Below are 18316 nucleotides of genomic sequence, written 5' to 3' on the forward strand. Positions count from 1 at the left end.
TAAGTAGAATAAATATGTAATATTTAATTTAATAACAATAAGTTGTGATAAGATTTATCTTTATGATTTATTTTGTTTAATTTAGTTGTTTAAGTATTTTTAAAAGGTTTTATTAAATTTAATAAATTTGAAATAAAATCTTTAGGTTTGCCAGGAAATTTGAAAAAGGTTTTTGGCAATGACAGTTATAAATTTTGCTTCAATTTTATCTTTTATATTGGAGAAAAATAGATGTAAACAGTAATACATTAGCTATAATTTTATTTAAAGAAAATGATATAGAACACTTTTGTTTAATTCAAAAAGTTATTCCATTTAAATCATTGAAATATATTAAACAATGGAATATAGAAATTTTCTTAATTGACTAGTTCTGTGTATTAACAAAATATTTTTAGAAATAAAATNATTATAGGAGTTATTTTTACCGTTGTTTACGGATAATGCCACAATTTTTATAGGAATCATAACTATAGGAAACGGTTTTATAGGGGGATCTACTGTAATTGGTTATCCAAAAAATAAGTTATCCGAACAACCCCAGTCCCCAATTGATTCGGATAAACGACGCTCAACTGTAATTTGAACGTTTAAATCGAGCAAGGGAAATAATTCAAATAGAACTTTTATTTATATATAACTTTTTAAACTTAACATTCAAAAAGTTATTCCATTTAAATCATCAGAACACTGAATGTCTTTGATCCAAATGGAATTGAAAATCTCAAAAAGTCTTAATAATAATAAATATTTCGACTCCTTTAACAACTTTTGAGTTTTGATATAGATAGAACTTTTTTTATTGAAAATGAGAAAAAATGTTATGATTGAAATAATTTAGTTAAAATAAATTTGCATCGTTTGTAAGTTACGTAACACTATTTTTATACTTTTCAACTACCATTCCAACCATCTGTAACACACTAATACCACTGCACATCCCAAAATTACAAATAAATATCCTCCATTAATCCACTTGATTATATCAAGAAATAGTACATGACAAGAGATACTGAATGTTACATTATTTTATTAATTACACACACGACTTACAAAACAGTGACATAAACGGTAGAGTTTGCTATGCAACACTTCAGAAACAAAAACAAATCATCCCGTTCCAAAAACAAATCATGTAAGTCTTAGATCCTAGAGAATTACATAACATTTTTGTAAACACCCCATCCCTTGGACACACACTGTTACAATTACCTGCATACCCATCAACATCTGTGCTATTTATTTTATGAACAGTCCCTAGAAAACAAAAATGCACTTTCATACAGAAGTTTATCTTAATTTGAAAATATATTATATTCAGAAAATCAAAAAGCTTTAAAAGACACCAGAACCAGTTTAAAATAAGCCACATCTTTCACACCTTTTCCTGCACAACACCTCTTTATTATAATAAATATTTTTGACCCCTTTTAGAGGCCTGCCTGAAATTTTAAATGAATATACAGTAGAGCGTCGTTTATCCGAAGGCCGATTATCCGAAACGTCAGTTATCCGAAGGAATTCCAGTCGACAAATTTAAATTTTCGCCAGTGCTGTGGCGCTGTAATCTTTGGCTATGTCTTCAGCTACTCAAATATTTTACATTTTTGATACTAAATTAACTTCTGAAATATAATTTTTTATTGTTTTTATATTTTTCAATATATTTATTTTGTTTGTACAAAATAAAAAAATAATTTTTAACGATACAATAGTCNACTAAACAGACGATAGGTCGCCTAACTCGCCGTAGCGTGACGCTAGACGGCGAAAAATATATATTTAATTATAATAAAGTTACAATAAATTAAGTTAATATATAATTATATATACAGTACCTAATTTATATATAATTAATATATAATTATATGTACAGTACCTAATTTATATATAATTTATATAATACTGTCCAGACGATAGAAATCTCTCCGTAGCGTGGCGCTACGGACGGCGGGTAAGTAGTTCGGCTGCCCGATGACGTTTTACGTATTATAGGAGTTATTTTTACCGTTGTTTACGGATAATGCCACAATTTTTATAGGAATCATAACTATAGGAAACGGTTTTATAGGGGGATCTACTGTAATTGGTTATCCAAAAAATAAGTTATCCGAACAACCCCAGTCCCCAATTGATTCGGATAAACGACGCTCAACTGTAATTTGAACGTTTAAATCGAGCAAGGGAAATAATTCAAATAGAACTTTTATTTATATATAACTTTTTAAACTTAACATTCAAAAAGTTATTCCATTTAAATCATCAGAACACTGAATGTCTTTGATCCAAATGGAATTGAAAATCTCAAAAAGTCTTAATAATAATAAATATTTCGACTCCTTTAACAACTTTTGAGTTTTGATATAGATAGAACTTTTTTTATTGAAAATGAGAAAAAATGTTATGATTGAAATAATAAGTATTCTTACATATTTATGTTTAAAAATAGCCAGTAATTTTCATGTTTAATTTTACGAAATTATTTTACTTTAAACAAACAATTCTATCTTTCTTGTAGTAGTATAAACTTCCATCTAAAATGCATTGTTGCTAACAGAAGCTGTTTCTTATAATTTTGAATATATCAAAATGAGTTTTATTGAACTAATTATACAGATGTTTTGATATCCTTCAAAGTACAGTACACTACCGGGTAGCCTAAAGATATTGTATTGCATTCAGTTGTCAACAGTTAAGAAAACGAATAGACATTTTAATGAAATCTAAGTATATTTTTTATTTTATTTCTTTTGACTTTCAAAAGTTTGTTATGTACAAATTAAACTTCATTAAATAGTAACATTTTAAAACATAAAAATGTTTTTGATAAAAATACATTTAAAAGAGAAATTTTAATATAGAACTTCATTATACGGAAAGCTAACTGTAATTAACAAATACATTATTAATTGGCTATTTCTGCTTTATTTCTTGAAAACAATGAACTGATTTTTGCCAAATGATTGGCTAGATTGTATTGAGCTATATTAAGGCTACATTTAATAATTTGTATCTAATATTAAATGTAGACAATATAGCTCAATACAATCTGGTCATTTGTTGTTAACCAGATTATTTGATGCTTATGCTGATTTTTGCCATACCATATTTCATTTTTATCAAAATATTATCAATTTATATTACATGTATTTTGTATATTTTCATATAAAAGATACTTGTGAAGATACTACCAAAATGATTGCTGCTTCTTATTAGTCAATTATTATATACAGAAGACAATGAAATATTTGATGAAATTGTGAAATATCTCTTCTGTTTTAATTAAAAATATTAACAAAAATCAGTGCTGAAACTTCATTATATTTTAAATTTCAAAATATTCTGAGTACTATTCTATTTAACTGTTGAGAAGAAACACTAAAATTATTTCAGTATGTGATGACCATCAGCAGTGTGTTGATAAAGGCAAATGGATGACACACAGCCAGTACTGGTGGCAAGATGGTCATCTCTCTTTCTTCATTTTTCTTAAAGTAACCAATGAGATAAGACACCTATCATCTGCTTGGCATACAAGTGGTGATAATCATCACGAGCTCTGTAATTTTGTGTGTATGTAATTAAAGAATTCCACACTTATAGTGTCTGCCACCTCCTTGCTTTAGTTGGTAGCCAACCTGACTACCAAAAAATATATTATATCTGAGAATCAATTAAGTCACGTTTAGATTATAACAATACAAAATGAAATTTAATACACCTAAATTTGATATACTAAAATATAAATTATACAGATAATGTCATTTTACATTAGTAGGTATTTAAACACAATACGTACCTAAACATGGGATTGTTAATTTCTCTATTCATAATCATTGCTTCAAACATTGGACCTTCTCGGACAACAAATTCAATCATGCGATGAATGAGACACAGTAAACTCCTGCAATAAATAATTTTGACTGTTTAGAAGTTTCTCTTACCCTTTAATTAAATTTTCTGTATTAAAAGAATGATCCAATTTGAAATCCATGGATAAATCCAGTTAATAATGGAATATCTTCAAATTATTAAAGCATAAAGAACTTTTAGAATCTCTTATTTGTTTTTGCTGTTGACAGAGTCAAGCATGACAAGGAATATTATGGAAGCATTCAGTTTTATATTTCATTTTCTTACTACATGATGATAAAGGTAAATTACAATAATGTTTAAGTAAACATAATCAACTTGATACAAATCTTTTCCTATTAGCACAATTTTGAATGAAAATTATCAACCTATATGCTTACATTAGCAACAAAGTCTTTTCCATGGATTATTAAAAAATTGGATCATGTTAAAGTATTTAACAAAATAATATAATGCAAAATTATTGATTAATTTACTGTGAATAATTTTAATCTTCCATATTAATATATTTATGCTATAGTCCTTAGCTAGTACTGCGTGGTGCAAATTAAAGTATCCCCAGTCTGGTTTAAGTCTCTGGCACTAGTGTGTCATCTGAAGTGAGTGAACCGCATCAGCTGAGTAAGCAATTCTGAACACCAGTTGAGTTGTGTCGACTAGCGTCTGGTATTGTGCAAATTCACACGTAGTACCGGAAATTAAGGACAACATCAGTCACCCAAAGGCCACCATCGACATCACTATATTATGCAGTGTATTCCTAAACATGATTCAATGTGAACAGCTGCATATAGATGCGACAGGTGACCACTTTTAACATCTCAAACGCTGATGCTAGCAGATGGCTTCCATGTTTATTACCATATTATTTTGTGTTTCTGCTAAGCTACAAACTGGGGCTAATTTTCTATGCACCACCCTGTATCGTATAACAATATTTAATTAACTGTAAAAAACAAATTTACTATATTCATTTATTTTGAAAATGAATGCCTGTGTGTTATTGATATATTTATTATGAGAAATGACAGTTTCTCATCTACTTTTATATTATATGTTATTGAATAACAGTAATAAATAAAAAAATAATTTAAATTTTTTAAAGTTTTAATTAATTAAACAAAAAATTTTACAGAGTTTTTAATGAATAGGGCAAAATGAATATTCTTTATAATGTTCTTTAGCAAACTAGGGATGAATGGGTCCTTAAAGAAACAATCAATCAAACAATCAACTTTATGTACAATTAAATACAATTAACATTAATTAATTAATAATTACATACAATAATTAATTAATTGTACATAGAGTATTGATTAAACAAAAAATCTGAACACTTATTGGAAAGAATTGCCAATTAAAGAAGTGAGATTGCAAAAACTTTGATAAGATTGAAAGCTAAATTTAAGAGTTCAAGAAACTATAAAAATTAAGACTGGTTATTTAACAAAATGCATAACTGGAAAGGAAAAATGGAAAGTGTTAAAGCAGCCAAAATAATTTGATGTGATAAAGTGCTTTTCGGGATTTTCACCTCCATCATCAGATCAACTACATTCTGATAATTCAATTCAAATTATCAGACAATGTCGTCGATCTTAAGATGGAAATGAAAATCCTGAAAAGTGCTTAATCAAGTTAAATTGACTTGTTTAACACTTTTCGGTTTCTCTTTTTAATATATACCGACAGTCTGTTTCCATTTTGTGTTTTAAGGTACACACAAACTAAATACAATATACTGTGCAAAGAACATTTGCATAAATTTAAAATTTCATTAACTTAATGAGATTTATTAATTTCTTCTTATAATACACTATTGTTTCATTTAATCTGAAGATCTCACCTTGTCAAACAATGACATAAAACTTTTATTAGAGTTTGTTAAAACAAAAAAGTGAACCAAACTTCTCCGAAGGCTGCAATTGTAATAAACCACTACTACTCAGACCATTAACATGCAGTACAATTTTATTAATTCTCAAATGTTTTTGATCATTTAAAATGACTGAAAATGTTTGAGAATTAAAACTACTGCATGTTAAAGGTCTGAGTAGTAGTGATGTGGTGTACCCAACTAAGCTAGTTTTCAATATTGGATTTTTTACATTGCAAAATATTGTCATTGGCTATTTTAATTATTAAAATTTACAGAATACAAGTATTACTTGTAATTTGGGTAATTAGCTTATAATAATCCAATTGAAGTAAAAGAACTTAACAGAAGAAAAACTCTTAAGTAATAATATAAAGATTCCAAACTTAAAATATAATGTATCCAAAATATTAAGTTGCTTGTAACGGACCAGTATAACACTTCTAAAATCAATTATGCAAATGATTGATATCATAGATTTTTTCCTATAATTTTAAAAATTTTATAATTTCTGCTTATTAAAGATTAGAGAGTGCTATTATTTTTTAAAAAATAATTGCATTAACAAATATTTTATAAAAAATTTTCAATTACAAAGACAAATTTTTTAATTTATGGAATGCAATTTCATTAAAAAAAATGTTTAAAAAACTTTTTGTAAAGTAATTTAACTATTTTAATTTTACAAATGAATAATTAAGATGAAAAGTGACAAGAAAGAAATCATAGCATAACACATTAATTTTAAATACTAAAATCCACCCCTTCCTCTCATTTTCCAGCTATTCACTGATTAAAAATAAATGTTTTTGTCTACTTTCAGTGGCCTGCGTCAAGTTAAGCAGAATTCTATAAGTTTGGAATAATGCAGTTTTTCTTTGACGTAATTGTCTTTGAATTAAAATATACTAACTTTCGAAACTTCAAACTTGCTATAGATGTTGAATATAGAATTCTGCTTAACCTGACGCAGACCACTAAAATTAGCTTGAAACATTTGTTTTTAATCAGCGAATTGCTGGAAAGTGAGAGGAAGGTGTGAATTTTAGCATTTAGAAGATAATTCCAGCTTTAGAATTGATACATTAGTTCTTAAAATTTAATAATTTGCTACTTTTATATAATATAAAACAATATCAACTGCGCCAAACCTTGTTATGATAGGAGCCATAATATCAAGTATCAGAAATATGCAAGAGCTATATAGGAATGGTATTTTATATATATTAGAGGTAGGAGTTATTGTGGCTTCTATATTACAGGAGCCACAATAAGGGCTTAGAAGAGCCATATGCAGCTTGCCAACCAGTTTGGCAGTATAGTTATATAATGTCAAAAAATCCTAATCTTCTTTTTCGTCCTGGCTTATATCCCAAATTATATGGGGTCAATCCTAGAATGTCAATTCCCACCACTTTCATCTATCCCTAATTGTTTCTTCAAAAAATCCTAGTGAATAACAAAAAAACTATTTAATTTTTTATTAGTTACATTATGTTGTTATAGTTAAGTAAAAACATTTTTGCAAATTCTTCTTATAATATTTAACAAAGTATTTTTTATTTAAAAATTAAGACGTAGTCGCTTCCAAAAATTCTTGGGTGATCATCATATTTCTTTTAAATGTTCCTTAGTAAAAACTTCAGACGACCCGACCTTCCTTTTTAGGCTACGTGGCCATCCTGGAAAAAGTTCCTTAAAACATAGAAACAACCAATTAAAAAGTAATAATTTTTTAAAAATTGGATTTGATGATCTTACGACATCTTGCTTATTTCATCCTTCTCCGTTCAGGAGTTTCTTTATATCTACTGAAAATTTGCACTGTTTAATGTAGATTATCTTCTATCCTCCCTCTGGTGTCTGGTTGTCTGAAGTTTTTACTAAGGAACATTTAAAAGAAACATGATGATCACCCAAGAATTTTTGGAAGTGACTATGTCTTAATTTTTAAAGAAAATTTTATCATCCAGCGAAAATTTAAAAAGTATTTTTTATTTACCATACTTTACAGCATATAAGATGTACCCCCATTTTGGCACAAAATATTTAAGAAAAAGTATTTAGTGCCTTTAAGTCAACCTGCATAATAAGATAACTGTGGCAAAGTATGACAAGTAGACAGTAACAGTTGAAAAGTAAGTGTTGAAAAAAGATTACTGCTTAACTCTGATGAATTGGATGAGTACAACAAACGATCGATAATAGATAGAGGTTGCCTATAACCTACTGAAGGCCATTTGGGAGATTTATTAGGCTGCAAGATTGCAATTTCACATATAAGATACAGGACAATTTTTTCAGCCTTTCTTTGGTGCAAAAGTTGCTTCTTATATGACAGAAAATATGGCAATTACTAGCTGTAATCTGCAAAAATGAAAGAAGAAGAAATGAAATAATTTATTTTTACTGTTAGGAAAATACCTGTACAAGCTTTATCCAACTATAAAATTTCTTAATCCAGAAATTCATCATAAATTTAGGAGACTAAAAAAAATGTATTTTTCGAATACCAATGCAAACACCAAATTTCTTGTGTGACAAGGATTAAGCAGACGAGTCCTTGTCAAGGAGAATTCGTCTGCTTAATAATAATAATATTATTATTAATTATTATATCATATTAATTAATATTATATCCCAATCCATAATAGTGAAATATAAAATTTCTTGTATTGCAACATTCTTTGTAAATATTGTATCATTTTCTAACAATTGATGTTTCCAATGTTTTAAGTTCTCACTGTTGCATCAACAAAATCTTAAGTTATTCAATTTTGTCAATGTTTGAATTTGGATATACACCATCCAGAAAAATTGCTGTATTTGACTTATAGTGGAAAATGTCGTCCAAAATGAATAACATTGTTGAGTTCATTCTGTCCATGCAAATATATAATTTTATGACTTTTTCTGTTCCAATTTGCTTACATTCCAGAAAATTGATTACTTCCAATGCTAAGAGACAGCTTAAAATTAACTAAATTATACTGCAAGAAAGCACTACATTATGTTATGAGCTATAAAATTATATTAAAATAATTGTTTCTGTTCACCAATTTTGATCGATAGGATGTGAATTTCTACTGCAATTACATTCAAATTCAATTATTCTTAGAACAATCCATCAAATTTCAGTTGATATGAAGTTACAAATGTGCAAATGCAGCCAAACAATCTGCCAAATTATTGGGCTACAATTAGAATAAGTTAATAACTTGGCCTAATCAAAGATGGATAATTTGGCAGATCATCTGGCTTTATTCAAAAGTCAGGTTTATTGACTTGTTATTTATGTAGAAAGCAAAATAATAATTTTTTAATATCCTATACAATTAATACATGAAAGGATAGAAGTGAAACCATCAATTTTAAACTAAGCCATACATTAAAGAAGTTTATTTTCTTGAACATAAGTACAGTACATTAAAAACTGTTATAAATTTAATGGTTAATCACTTAAAATGATCTGTTAAATTTTAATGGTTAAGAAAAATTTTAATTTGAGTTGTTGCCATTCCAGGCTCACACACACACAGCATTAAAAATTAACAGTTGGTTTAAAAAACATATTATATTTTTATAACACAGTTTATTAATTTTTTATATTGCAGTTAAGTACATTAACACAATACATACATTAAAGAGGAATGAACAGATATGAAATAAATATGAGTTACATACAATATACAGTTTAATTTCAATTTAAGTTTTTAATTCTTTGCAAATGGAGGGGTTAAATCTAAAAATCACTATGTGCACAACCATTCCACCAATAAAATGTGGTTCTTGTAGTGTTACAGATGTACATTAAAACTTCACTTTTTGGCTACCTCACTTAAGTGGCCAAGATAAAGTAACGTTTATTCCCATTTATGTGGCCAACAGAACATGAAAAACCCATGTTCCTAAATTCACCCTATTGTTTAAAGCAGAGGTTCCCAACTTAATTTTTTCACGTTAATAAAAAATGTTGGAACCCTGACAATAACAAATGCTGAAACCTTGCTGATATCAACGAATTAAAGTACAGTGGAACCTCGCTTAATGAGAACCTCGCACAACAAGTATTTCGCATAACAAGTGACAAGGAGAGGGGAAGTCTCGGATTGTGCGCATTCTCCATCAGTCTGTGTTTAGCACTCGTTCTGCTAGCATCTTGGTGTTGCTCGTGATCACACATTTTTCCAAACTTGTGTTCACACATATTACATATAAACATTGACAATCATAGCCCATTATATAATAAACATGCCAAATGATATGCCAAATTCTTGGGCTAGGTAAAGGCTATAATTAAATTTTAGAAATTGATTAATTTGACTAGAGGTAGGCAGTTATGCTGCCATCTCAAACTAAATTTAATGACAAATTCCAAATTAAATTTTAAAAATGTCTAAATTATAAATTAATTATTTATAAATATTAAATTTAATACAAGATGACAGCATAATTGCCTACCTCTAGTCAAATTAATTAATTTCTAACATTTAATTATAGCCTTTACAGAGCCTACAAATTTGGCATATCATTTGGCGTCTTTATCAGACATATTATCTGTGATTTTTTTTGTTTTCTGCAAATCAAATTCACATTCCAGGTTGGTCCATTCCACACTAGAAGAAAAGATGATAATGATTCACACTTTTTAACAATGAATATAATAAATACAAAGTTCATCAACACCTAAACACCGGGGTGAAAATTATCACTACATCAAGAACCTGTTACCGGTGTGTTTCATGAAAATACAGTTTATCACAAATGCTTTTGAACTTTTGAACAGTTCTTCTTCAGGTGAAATTTGATGGAATGCTTCAAAATGGAACGTGAATATTTAAAACAAATCAAACTCCTTCAAAAGCATTTGTGATAAACTATTTTAATGAAGCACACAGGTAACAGGTTCTTGACATAGTGATAATGTATATTGTATAATTTTCTTTGAATAAACATCAAAACAAAATATTTCAGTATTTTTTTCAACATGGAATGCATTATCGTATTTTACATTAATTTATATTGGAAAAATTGTTTCGCTTAACAAGTGTTTTGCATTACGAATAAGATTCTGGAATGAATTATGTTTGTTAGATGAGGTTCCACTGTATACTAGATAGCCACTTTATGCCAAAACAAAAAATAAAATTACAGTTAAAAATAAAATCAAAATTAAGTAAAATTGAAATCAAATGAAATTTAGAACAATCTTTTTAAAAACTGTTCAAAAAGTTGTTTTGAAATTTTCAAATTATAAATGAAATTTATTTTTAAATTTACATTATTTGTGTGTAGTATGACAGAACATTTCACTTTAATATAAATACAGATTTAACAATTGTATTTTTATTTATATGTTGGATCCTTTTTAAGGTTATGAATTTTTGAATGATTTTCTAGCTTTAGTTTGTTTTACTGTTTTTATGGTTTCCATTACCTTGTCAAATATTATATCATGGTTTTGATTTGTTCTGTTGTTGATAAATCAGTTCCCATTGTTTATAAAGCTTTAAATAACTTTAGCATGTGTATAGTCTCTGATCGAGTTCTCGTATGGTGATCCAACTAGAACAATTACACTCTACATCCCAAATCTGCATTGGAACATTCATACATCACTAGACTCAATGGATTTTATTGTGGAACCCCAAAGTTTTTATTGGTGGAACTCTAGGGGGGTCAGTGAAATACAAGTTTAGAACCCATGGTTTAAAGTATTTTGTTGCCATAGTTTCAGAACAGTTTGCCAAAATCCATATTAAACATTTAACAGGATTCAGTATGGTACTCTAATTACATTTCTGTATGTTAATTTTTTTATAACCCTATTTAAGTAACCACCTCACTTACGTAGCCAGAAATTGTACATCCTGAAGGTATCCACATAAGTGAGGTTTTATTGCATATTAAAATAAATCTTGCCTTTTTATTACCTCTAACAAAAACATTTTATCAATAATTGACTAACACTTGAGAAAGACTTTGCATAAATAGAAAAATATAGCATCATCTCTGATGAAAAGTTTTACTTGAGAGATTCTTGTATTGTCAATAAAACTATATCTTTTAATTAAGAAAATATCTACCCCATTTACAACAATAATAATAGAACCCACTAAAACTTAAAAACAATAAATTAAAACGAATTAAAAGGATAAAATATAAAAGTGATATTATGAAAATACATAGAAAATATATACAGTAAAACCTCCATTAATTAATGGGCATTCCGAAACAGTGGACAACTCTACTTAACGGATATTTTTACAATCCCCATACTCTTGAAATAGGATATCTATTATATTCAACTCTAAATAGCAAACACTAAATAATGGATGCTGTCATCCATAAGCAACATCATGAAAATACAAAGTCCCACCTTCAATATTCCGAAAGAATTAATTACATACGAAATATTTTAAAACTAAAACAAAGAATTGGTTCAAGTACTCTTTCAGAGGAAGAATTTTGACTGTAGGTGTCGAATAAAGTATGGCTTAAAATAGGAATGGGGAGGAGAGCAGGTCATAAAAAGCCAGACAATATTCTTTATTTGTTAGAGAAGACTAATCTGGTTAAGTTGTCAATCAACACTTATTGCCATACATATTAATGTTATTAAACTTCTGTCTTATTGTAGGAAATTAAGTTTATGGTATCAAGAAACGGTAAACTTTCCCACGTTATTTATTCATTTGACAAGAACAGTAGCACAGTAGTAATGAAAAAGAAACAGTTTCAAGGTTAAGACAACATCATTTATTTGGTGAAAGATCAAGATTTTGTTATGAAGGCAATTTGCTGGTCACTTTAAAGTGCAAGATATTCGGTTTTCTCACATTTATGACCTCAAGGGCTTTATGATGGCTAAAGTAATTTTTAATAAATTGTTTATTGAAAAAAGCAAAAATGTTTGAAAAATTACACCTACTTGATAACTACAAAGCAAACAAATCACTATATCAATTTTTATTAGTTATTTAGATCATAAATGAAGTTATGAATGAAAGAATACCAAATACATTTCTTACCCCTCAAAGTGGCTAGCAAATTGTCTTCGTAACTTGACATTTGAACTCTCATTGCCTAAACCCTTCCATTCATAACAGTTTCATTTTTCTTTTTCATTACTTCCACTGAGGTTACTTTTGATGAATTAATAATTAATCAACATTTATGTTTTGTCATAATTTTTACATTCCATTTAAAGTATCCTTTACAATCTACTATTTAGAATTCAATTAAAATGTGATTTTTATAGCTGAAAAAATAAATAATATACAGTAGACCCCCCTATAACGCTTAGATGTGTTCCACGCTAACCGAAAATTACGTTGTAGGAACGATTAAATACATGAGCCAATCGCAGCCCGATAGGTGGGAACTTTACGAACTAAGGCTGTTTGAAAGGTTTTCTTCTATAAAATTAACCGATTCTAGACTAATTCCACTCAACATTTCCAAAATACGTATAATTTTTTGGGAATAATCTGTATAAACTATGCTATAAACAAAAAATAATAGGATTACTTACCGAGTCTGTACCGTTCGACTCGGTAAGCTTGTCTTCAAAGCTTGTCTTCGTCGCGGAACAGCACACGAAACGGCGGCCGCGATATCTGATAAATAATTTATCGCAGAAAGATAACTTGACCTTTGGAGACATCATTAATATAAATAATTTTTATGGCTGTTGAATAAGAAGTGTTTCTTTCACAAGAAATGTATAAAATTAGTGCTGTATTAGACTTACGGTACCTAATTTACATACTGTACAGACGATAATAAACTCAACTTACTAGCCTAAAATCTCCGTAGCGTGTTGCCAGGCGGCAGAAAGCATATATATAATTATAATAAAGTTACAATAAATTAAGTTAATATATAATTATATATACAGTACCTAATTTATATATAATTAATATATAATTATATGTACAGTACCTAATTTATATATAATTTATATATAATACTAAACAGACGATAGCAAACTCAATTTAGCCGCTCCGTAGCGTGGCGCAGGGTCGGAGGAAAGTAGTTCGGCTGCTCATCCACTATTGGTCCAGACTCTATCAATCTTGTCGCGAAACAACGTTATAGGAGGTACGTTATACGAAAGTTTCTACAATTTTTTCGCTACGTTATAGGAATTGTCGTTATAGGAACGTACGTTATAGGGGGGTTGACTGTACTGTATACATATTTTTATTATATACTATGTATACTTTTTGGTACATTCACATTCTTAACATGAATTTAATGTTTTCATAATTAACCGTATTCTTCACTTTATAATGACCAGGTTAAAATACAGTACGGCCACCGGCATGTACTGTACCTCTGAATAGCAGACAAACTTATTGTTTCCGATGGTGTCCACTATTTGGAGGTTACACAGTATATACTTAAATTTTAAGAACAAATAATGATAAAATTACATAAAACAATAAATAGTTTTTCTACAAATTTCTATATATTTATAAAATTCTACATATGAAAACTTTTCAGTATTATTCATGTTTTCGACAGCAAATGAGTGGATAATATCAAGGCAACATGATAATTTAAATGAGCAAGATATATATCAAATTTGATGGAGTGGGATATGGAAGGTGATATTATTGATTAAGAAAATATCATTATAATATTTAAAAAGTCAAAGTAAAAAAATTCTGAGGTAAAAGTCTAGAGTCCAACACCTAATCTAACAAAGTTTCCATAATCAGTATTAGTAAAGTTGCTTCATTTATTAATTAAAATATAAATTTTATGAAGGAAATTGTTTTCCTAATTATATAAGGAGTGACTGATGTGTCAGTTATAATTCACAAACAAACACACGAAATATTCAAATTTGCAAGACAGTTATTTTTCGTCCATGTACAGTACTTATCAATCACATGCTAGAAGTGACCACCACTTTCCAAGATGCACATTTTAACATGGTGCATCATGCTTTCCCTAACATATCAATATTGCACAATCAATGTTTCTGATTTCTGCAATGATGCTCTCTTCCAGCTGCTCGAGGATGCATAGCTTGTTATGGAAAACTCTTTCTTCAAGACAGCTCCCACAAGTAGAAGTCCGGGCTGGTAAGGTTAGAAAATTAGGATAGTCACAAATCCTTAGAAAAGACATGACTTCCAAATTAATTGTGTATTGTTGTCACTGACTCCCTTGATGTATGGTATGTCGTCCCATCTATACTGTCAACAAACCCAAACTCCACAAACTGCATGAATATATGCAAATACATAGTAGTGTCTAATGATTCTCAAAAGAAAATGAGCCCAGTAATTATTAGACAAGATATGATACATCATACTCACACTCTGTATGTGCAATGGCAATTCCTGAATTTTATGAGGACTTGTGGCAATCCAAATTCTGGAATTCTGAGAGTTCACATATCCTGACAGATGAAACCATGTGATATCAAGTATTCCAAGAGTATTACATCAGCAGCTCTTAAAATAACAGACAATATCAAACCCTCTTTGTCTTATCAGGTACACCCAGGAAATAGGATATTCTTACTCAAGTAAGATCATGTTTTCTGAGATTATCACTGTAAAGACTTTTTAGGAAACTTTTGCAGTCTGGCAATATCATCACAAACAGTAACCTTCAGTACTGATGGCCAATGTTTCCCATGTTTGTCCACAGGATTTCCCATGGACAAACATGATCCCATGGTTTCTAGTTTTTGTGTCGATTCACACATCATATATGTCAACGGAATTTGTCACATGCCAAACTTTGTCTTGAATTGTTGTTAGATTATGAGGAAAGATCCTGTAAACCAATAGATATACGCAATGAATTCACATTATTCTATAGAATATGCCATTTTTTGTGACTACAATTGACATCTAATATTCAAGTCATACCTAAAACAAATCTACACAAAGCACACAAGAGTTTAAAAGTGACTAAAATTGAATTGCTTTTGCAGTTTCTATTTTATAACAAGAGTTTTGAGTTTGATTCTATAGGAATCACTCCATATAACTTGAAGTTTTATTAATAAGTAATAATTCATCCAATATTATTTTCCTGCTAATTTTTTCAACAGTTCATTAATAAAATCTCATATTCATAATGTAAAATTCAGATCTATATTGTACAATGAAAAAAGCTTTTACAATAAAATCTTTCATCTTTTTTTTAGCTAGCTTTTTTGCTTTAGAAGAATTTATTGTTCTGTTTAAAAATAATGTTTTCTCCTCACAAACTGAAGTTTTCCCATGCAATCAAACCTTACTATCTTTTCTAGTTCAAGTTATTTTACAAATTATGATCTCAGTTTTTCTTGCTGATATTTTTAAAATATTGCACAGAGTAAACTACAAAATTTTCAATTGATCAACAGCACTGAATTAATTTATTTTTGTATCCCAACTTATCAAAGCATTCCTGTTTTTCTTTGAGAAAGAAATCTTTGCATTTCATATTTGTTTCTGCCATTATGCTAAGAAGTGTTTAAGTACTGCTTAAAATCACTGTCTTTAATAACAGATAGCACATAATTGAAGTAACAAATTCCAGCAATTTAAACTGCAATGCAAGCAAAGTTTTCTGGTTTTAATGAATTTTCTAGACTAACTTCTGCATTGTTGCATTGCTCAATGCATGCTCTTTACCTACCTCAATAATTTTTTATAAGTTACTTCCTACAAACTTGAATCAAGTGCAATGTGTTCTTATTGAATTTGTTTCATAAAATATCCTTGATTTAATTGACTATTGTTTTGGGAATTCCAAATATGTCTAGAGGAAAATCATCTTACAGTTCTAATTGCAGAGTGTATGTCACAGAGTTTGGTGGTGACATTTTTTCAACTGATGGTACTACTGTTGCACTACTCTGCAAACACTACTGTTACGTTGTCAATTCTTTTTCTTAGGTCTTTAACTATCTTGTCCATCCACCTCTTCCTGGGTCTTTCCCTAGGTTTTCTCCCCTCCCATCACTAACTTTGGTATTATATTGTCTTCCATTCTCTTTGTATGTCCAAACCATCTCAGTCTAATTTATTCTATCTTCTCCCCTAAATTTTCCATTCCTGTTCTTTTTCTTATTTCTTCATTCTTTATCCTGTCTCTTCTGGTCTTACTCAGACTCAGCATGCTCCTGAGGAATTTCATTTCTTCTGTCTGGATTTTTCTGTCTTCTCTCCATGATGTAGTCCATACTGCAGCTCTATAAGTCAATATTGGAACAAAGTATAATTGATAACCACTTACATTTGAGTAGCACTTCCTTTGTCCAGATCAAAATTCTTGTACTATGGTAGAAGCCATCAGTTTGATGTATTCTTCTACTTAGTTCCTAGGTATGTAAAGCTGTCGACGTCCTCTAATAATTCTCCATTCAGTTTGATTTCCCTCTCCTCCTGAGTTCTCCTTGACATCACCACTGTCTCACTTTTCTCTTTGCTTATCTTCAATCCCCATTCCTCTAACTTCCTGTTCCACACATCCAGTTGACAATGTACTACCTCTTGTGTCTCAACATCAGTACTATATCATCTACAAATAGCAAAGCTCTTGACTTCTTTTAATTAAGCCTTTTTTCACATTCTTATGAATTTCATCCATTGTGACTATAAACAGAAATGGTGACAAAACACTTCCTTGTTGAAGTTTTGCTTTACTTCAAACCACTCTGTTTTCCCAACTCCTGTTTTGAAACAATTTAGACTTGTGGTATACATAGCTTGTATCTGATTTATAATTTTTGCTGAGATGTCCTTACTCTCTAGGGCAGTGTTTCCCAATTTTTTTTATGCTATGCCCCACCTAAGCCTTTCTAAAATTCTTATGCCCCCTATCATATACAGTGGCTATACGGTTAACTTAAACTCTGGATCAGTTCATTTTCGAATTGCCCCTCTTAACAATCCAATTGCCCCCTGTGGGGCGTGGACCCCACATTGGGAAACACTGTTCTAGGGCCTTCCACAGCACCTGTCTTTTGGACACTGTCATATGCTTTCTAAATATATATAAAAGTCATTACTGAGTAGTTATTTTTTCATCAGTAGTCTTTTTTATCAATAGTCTCACAGAATATTAGATCTATGGTAGACCAGTTCCTTCTGAACCCATGTTGTTATTACATCACTTTTCTGATCCTGCACTATAAAACTCTCAAAAATCTTGGCAACATGGGGTAACACTATGATATCTGTAATTTTCACATTTCTTTCTGTCCCTTTCCTTGAATATTGTATTCTCTTATCTCTCCATGCTGCCTTCATAACCCTTGTTAGATAACATATCCCCAGGTGATGTGATGCACTGATCATATCCACTGACTGTCAATTCCCTCAGCTTTGCCCATCTTCATTTTCTTTAATGCAGCCTCCACTTGTGTGTGTGTTATATCATCCACTCTCTGTCTCTCCCCTTGGTCTGTTCTTCCATTTCTTCTGCCCCCTTAAGGTGTCTTCCATTGTACATTTAATAATTTTTGGAAATACACCTTTCACCTCTTTCTTATGTCTTCCCCTTGTGTAATCAGTTTTCTGTTTTCATGTTTTGATCATATTTGTCCTAACA

General features: G+C 29.6%; 1 protein-coding gene across 1 annotated transcript in view; it reads right to left on the reverse strand.

The window, feature by feature from the left end:
* The window catches only part of LOC111626852 (U2 snRNP-associated SURP motif-containing protein-like), a 224805-nt gene that overhangs the window by 65136 nt on the left and 141353 nt on the right, over nucleotides 1–18316 (reverse strand). Inside the window, exon 11 of the mRNA XM_023370376.1 lies at nucleotides 3800–3904. Within this exon, the coding sequence (XP_023226144.1) occupies nucleotides 3800–3904 (105 nt within the window). The remainder of the gene's footprint in view (nucleotides 1–3799; nucleotides 3905–18316) is intronic.

This window comes from Centruroides sculpturatus, unplaced genomic scaffold (assembly GCF_000671375.1).
Source record: "Centruroides sculpturatus isolate CEXI.00-Female unplaced genomic scaffold, Cexi_2.0 scaffold33, whole genome shotgun sequence".
NCBI lineage: Eukaryota > Metazoa > Arthropoda > Arachnida > Scorpiones > Buthidae > Centruroides > Centruroides sculpturatus.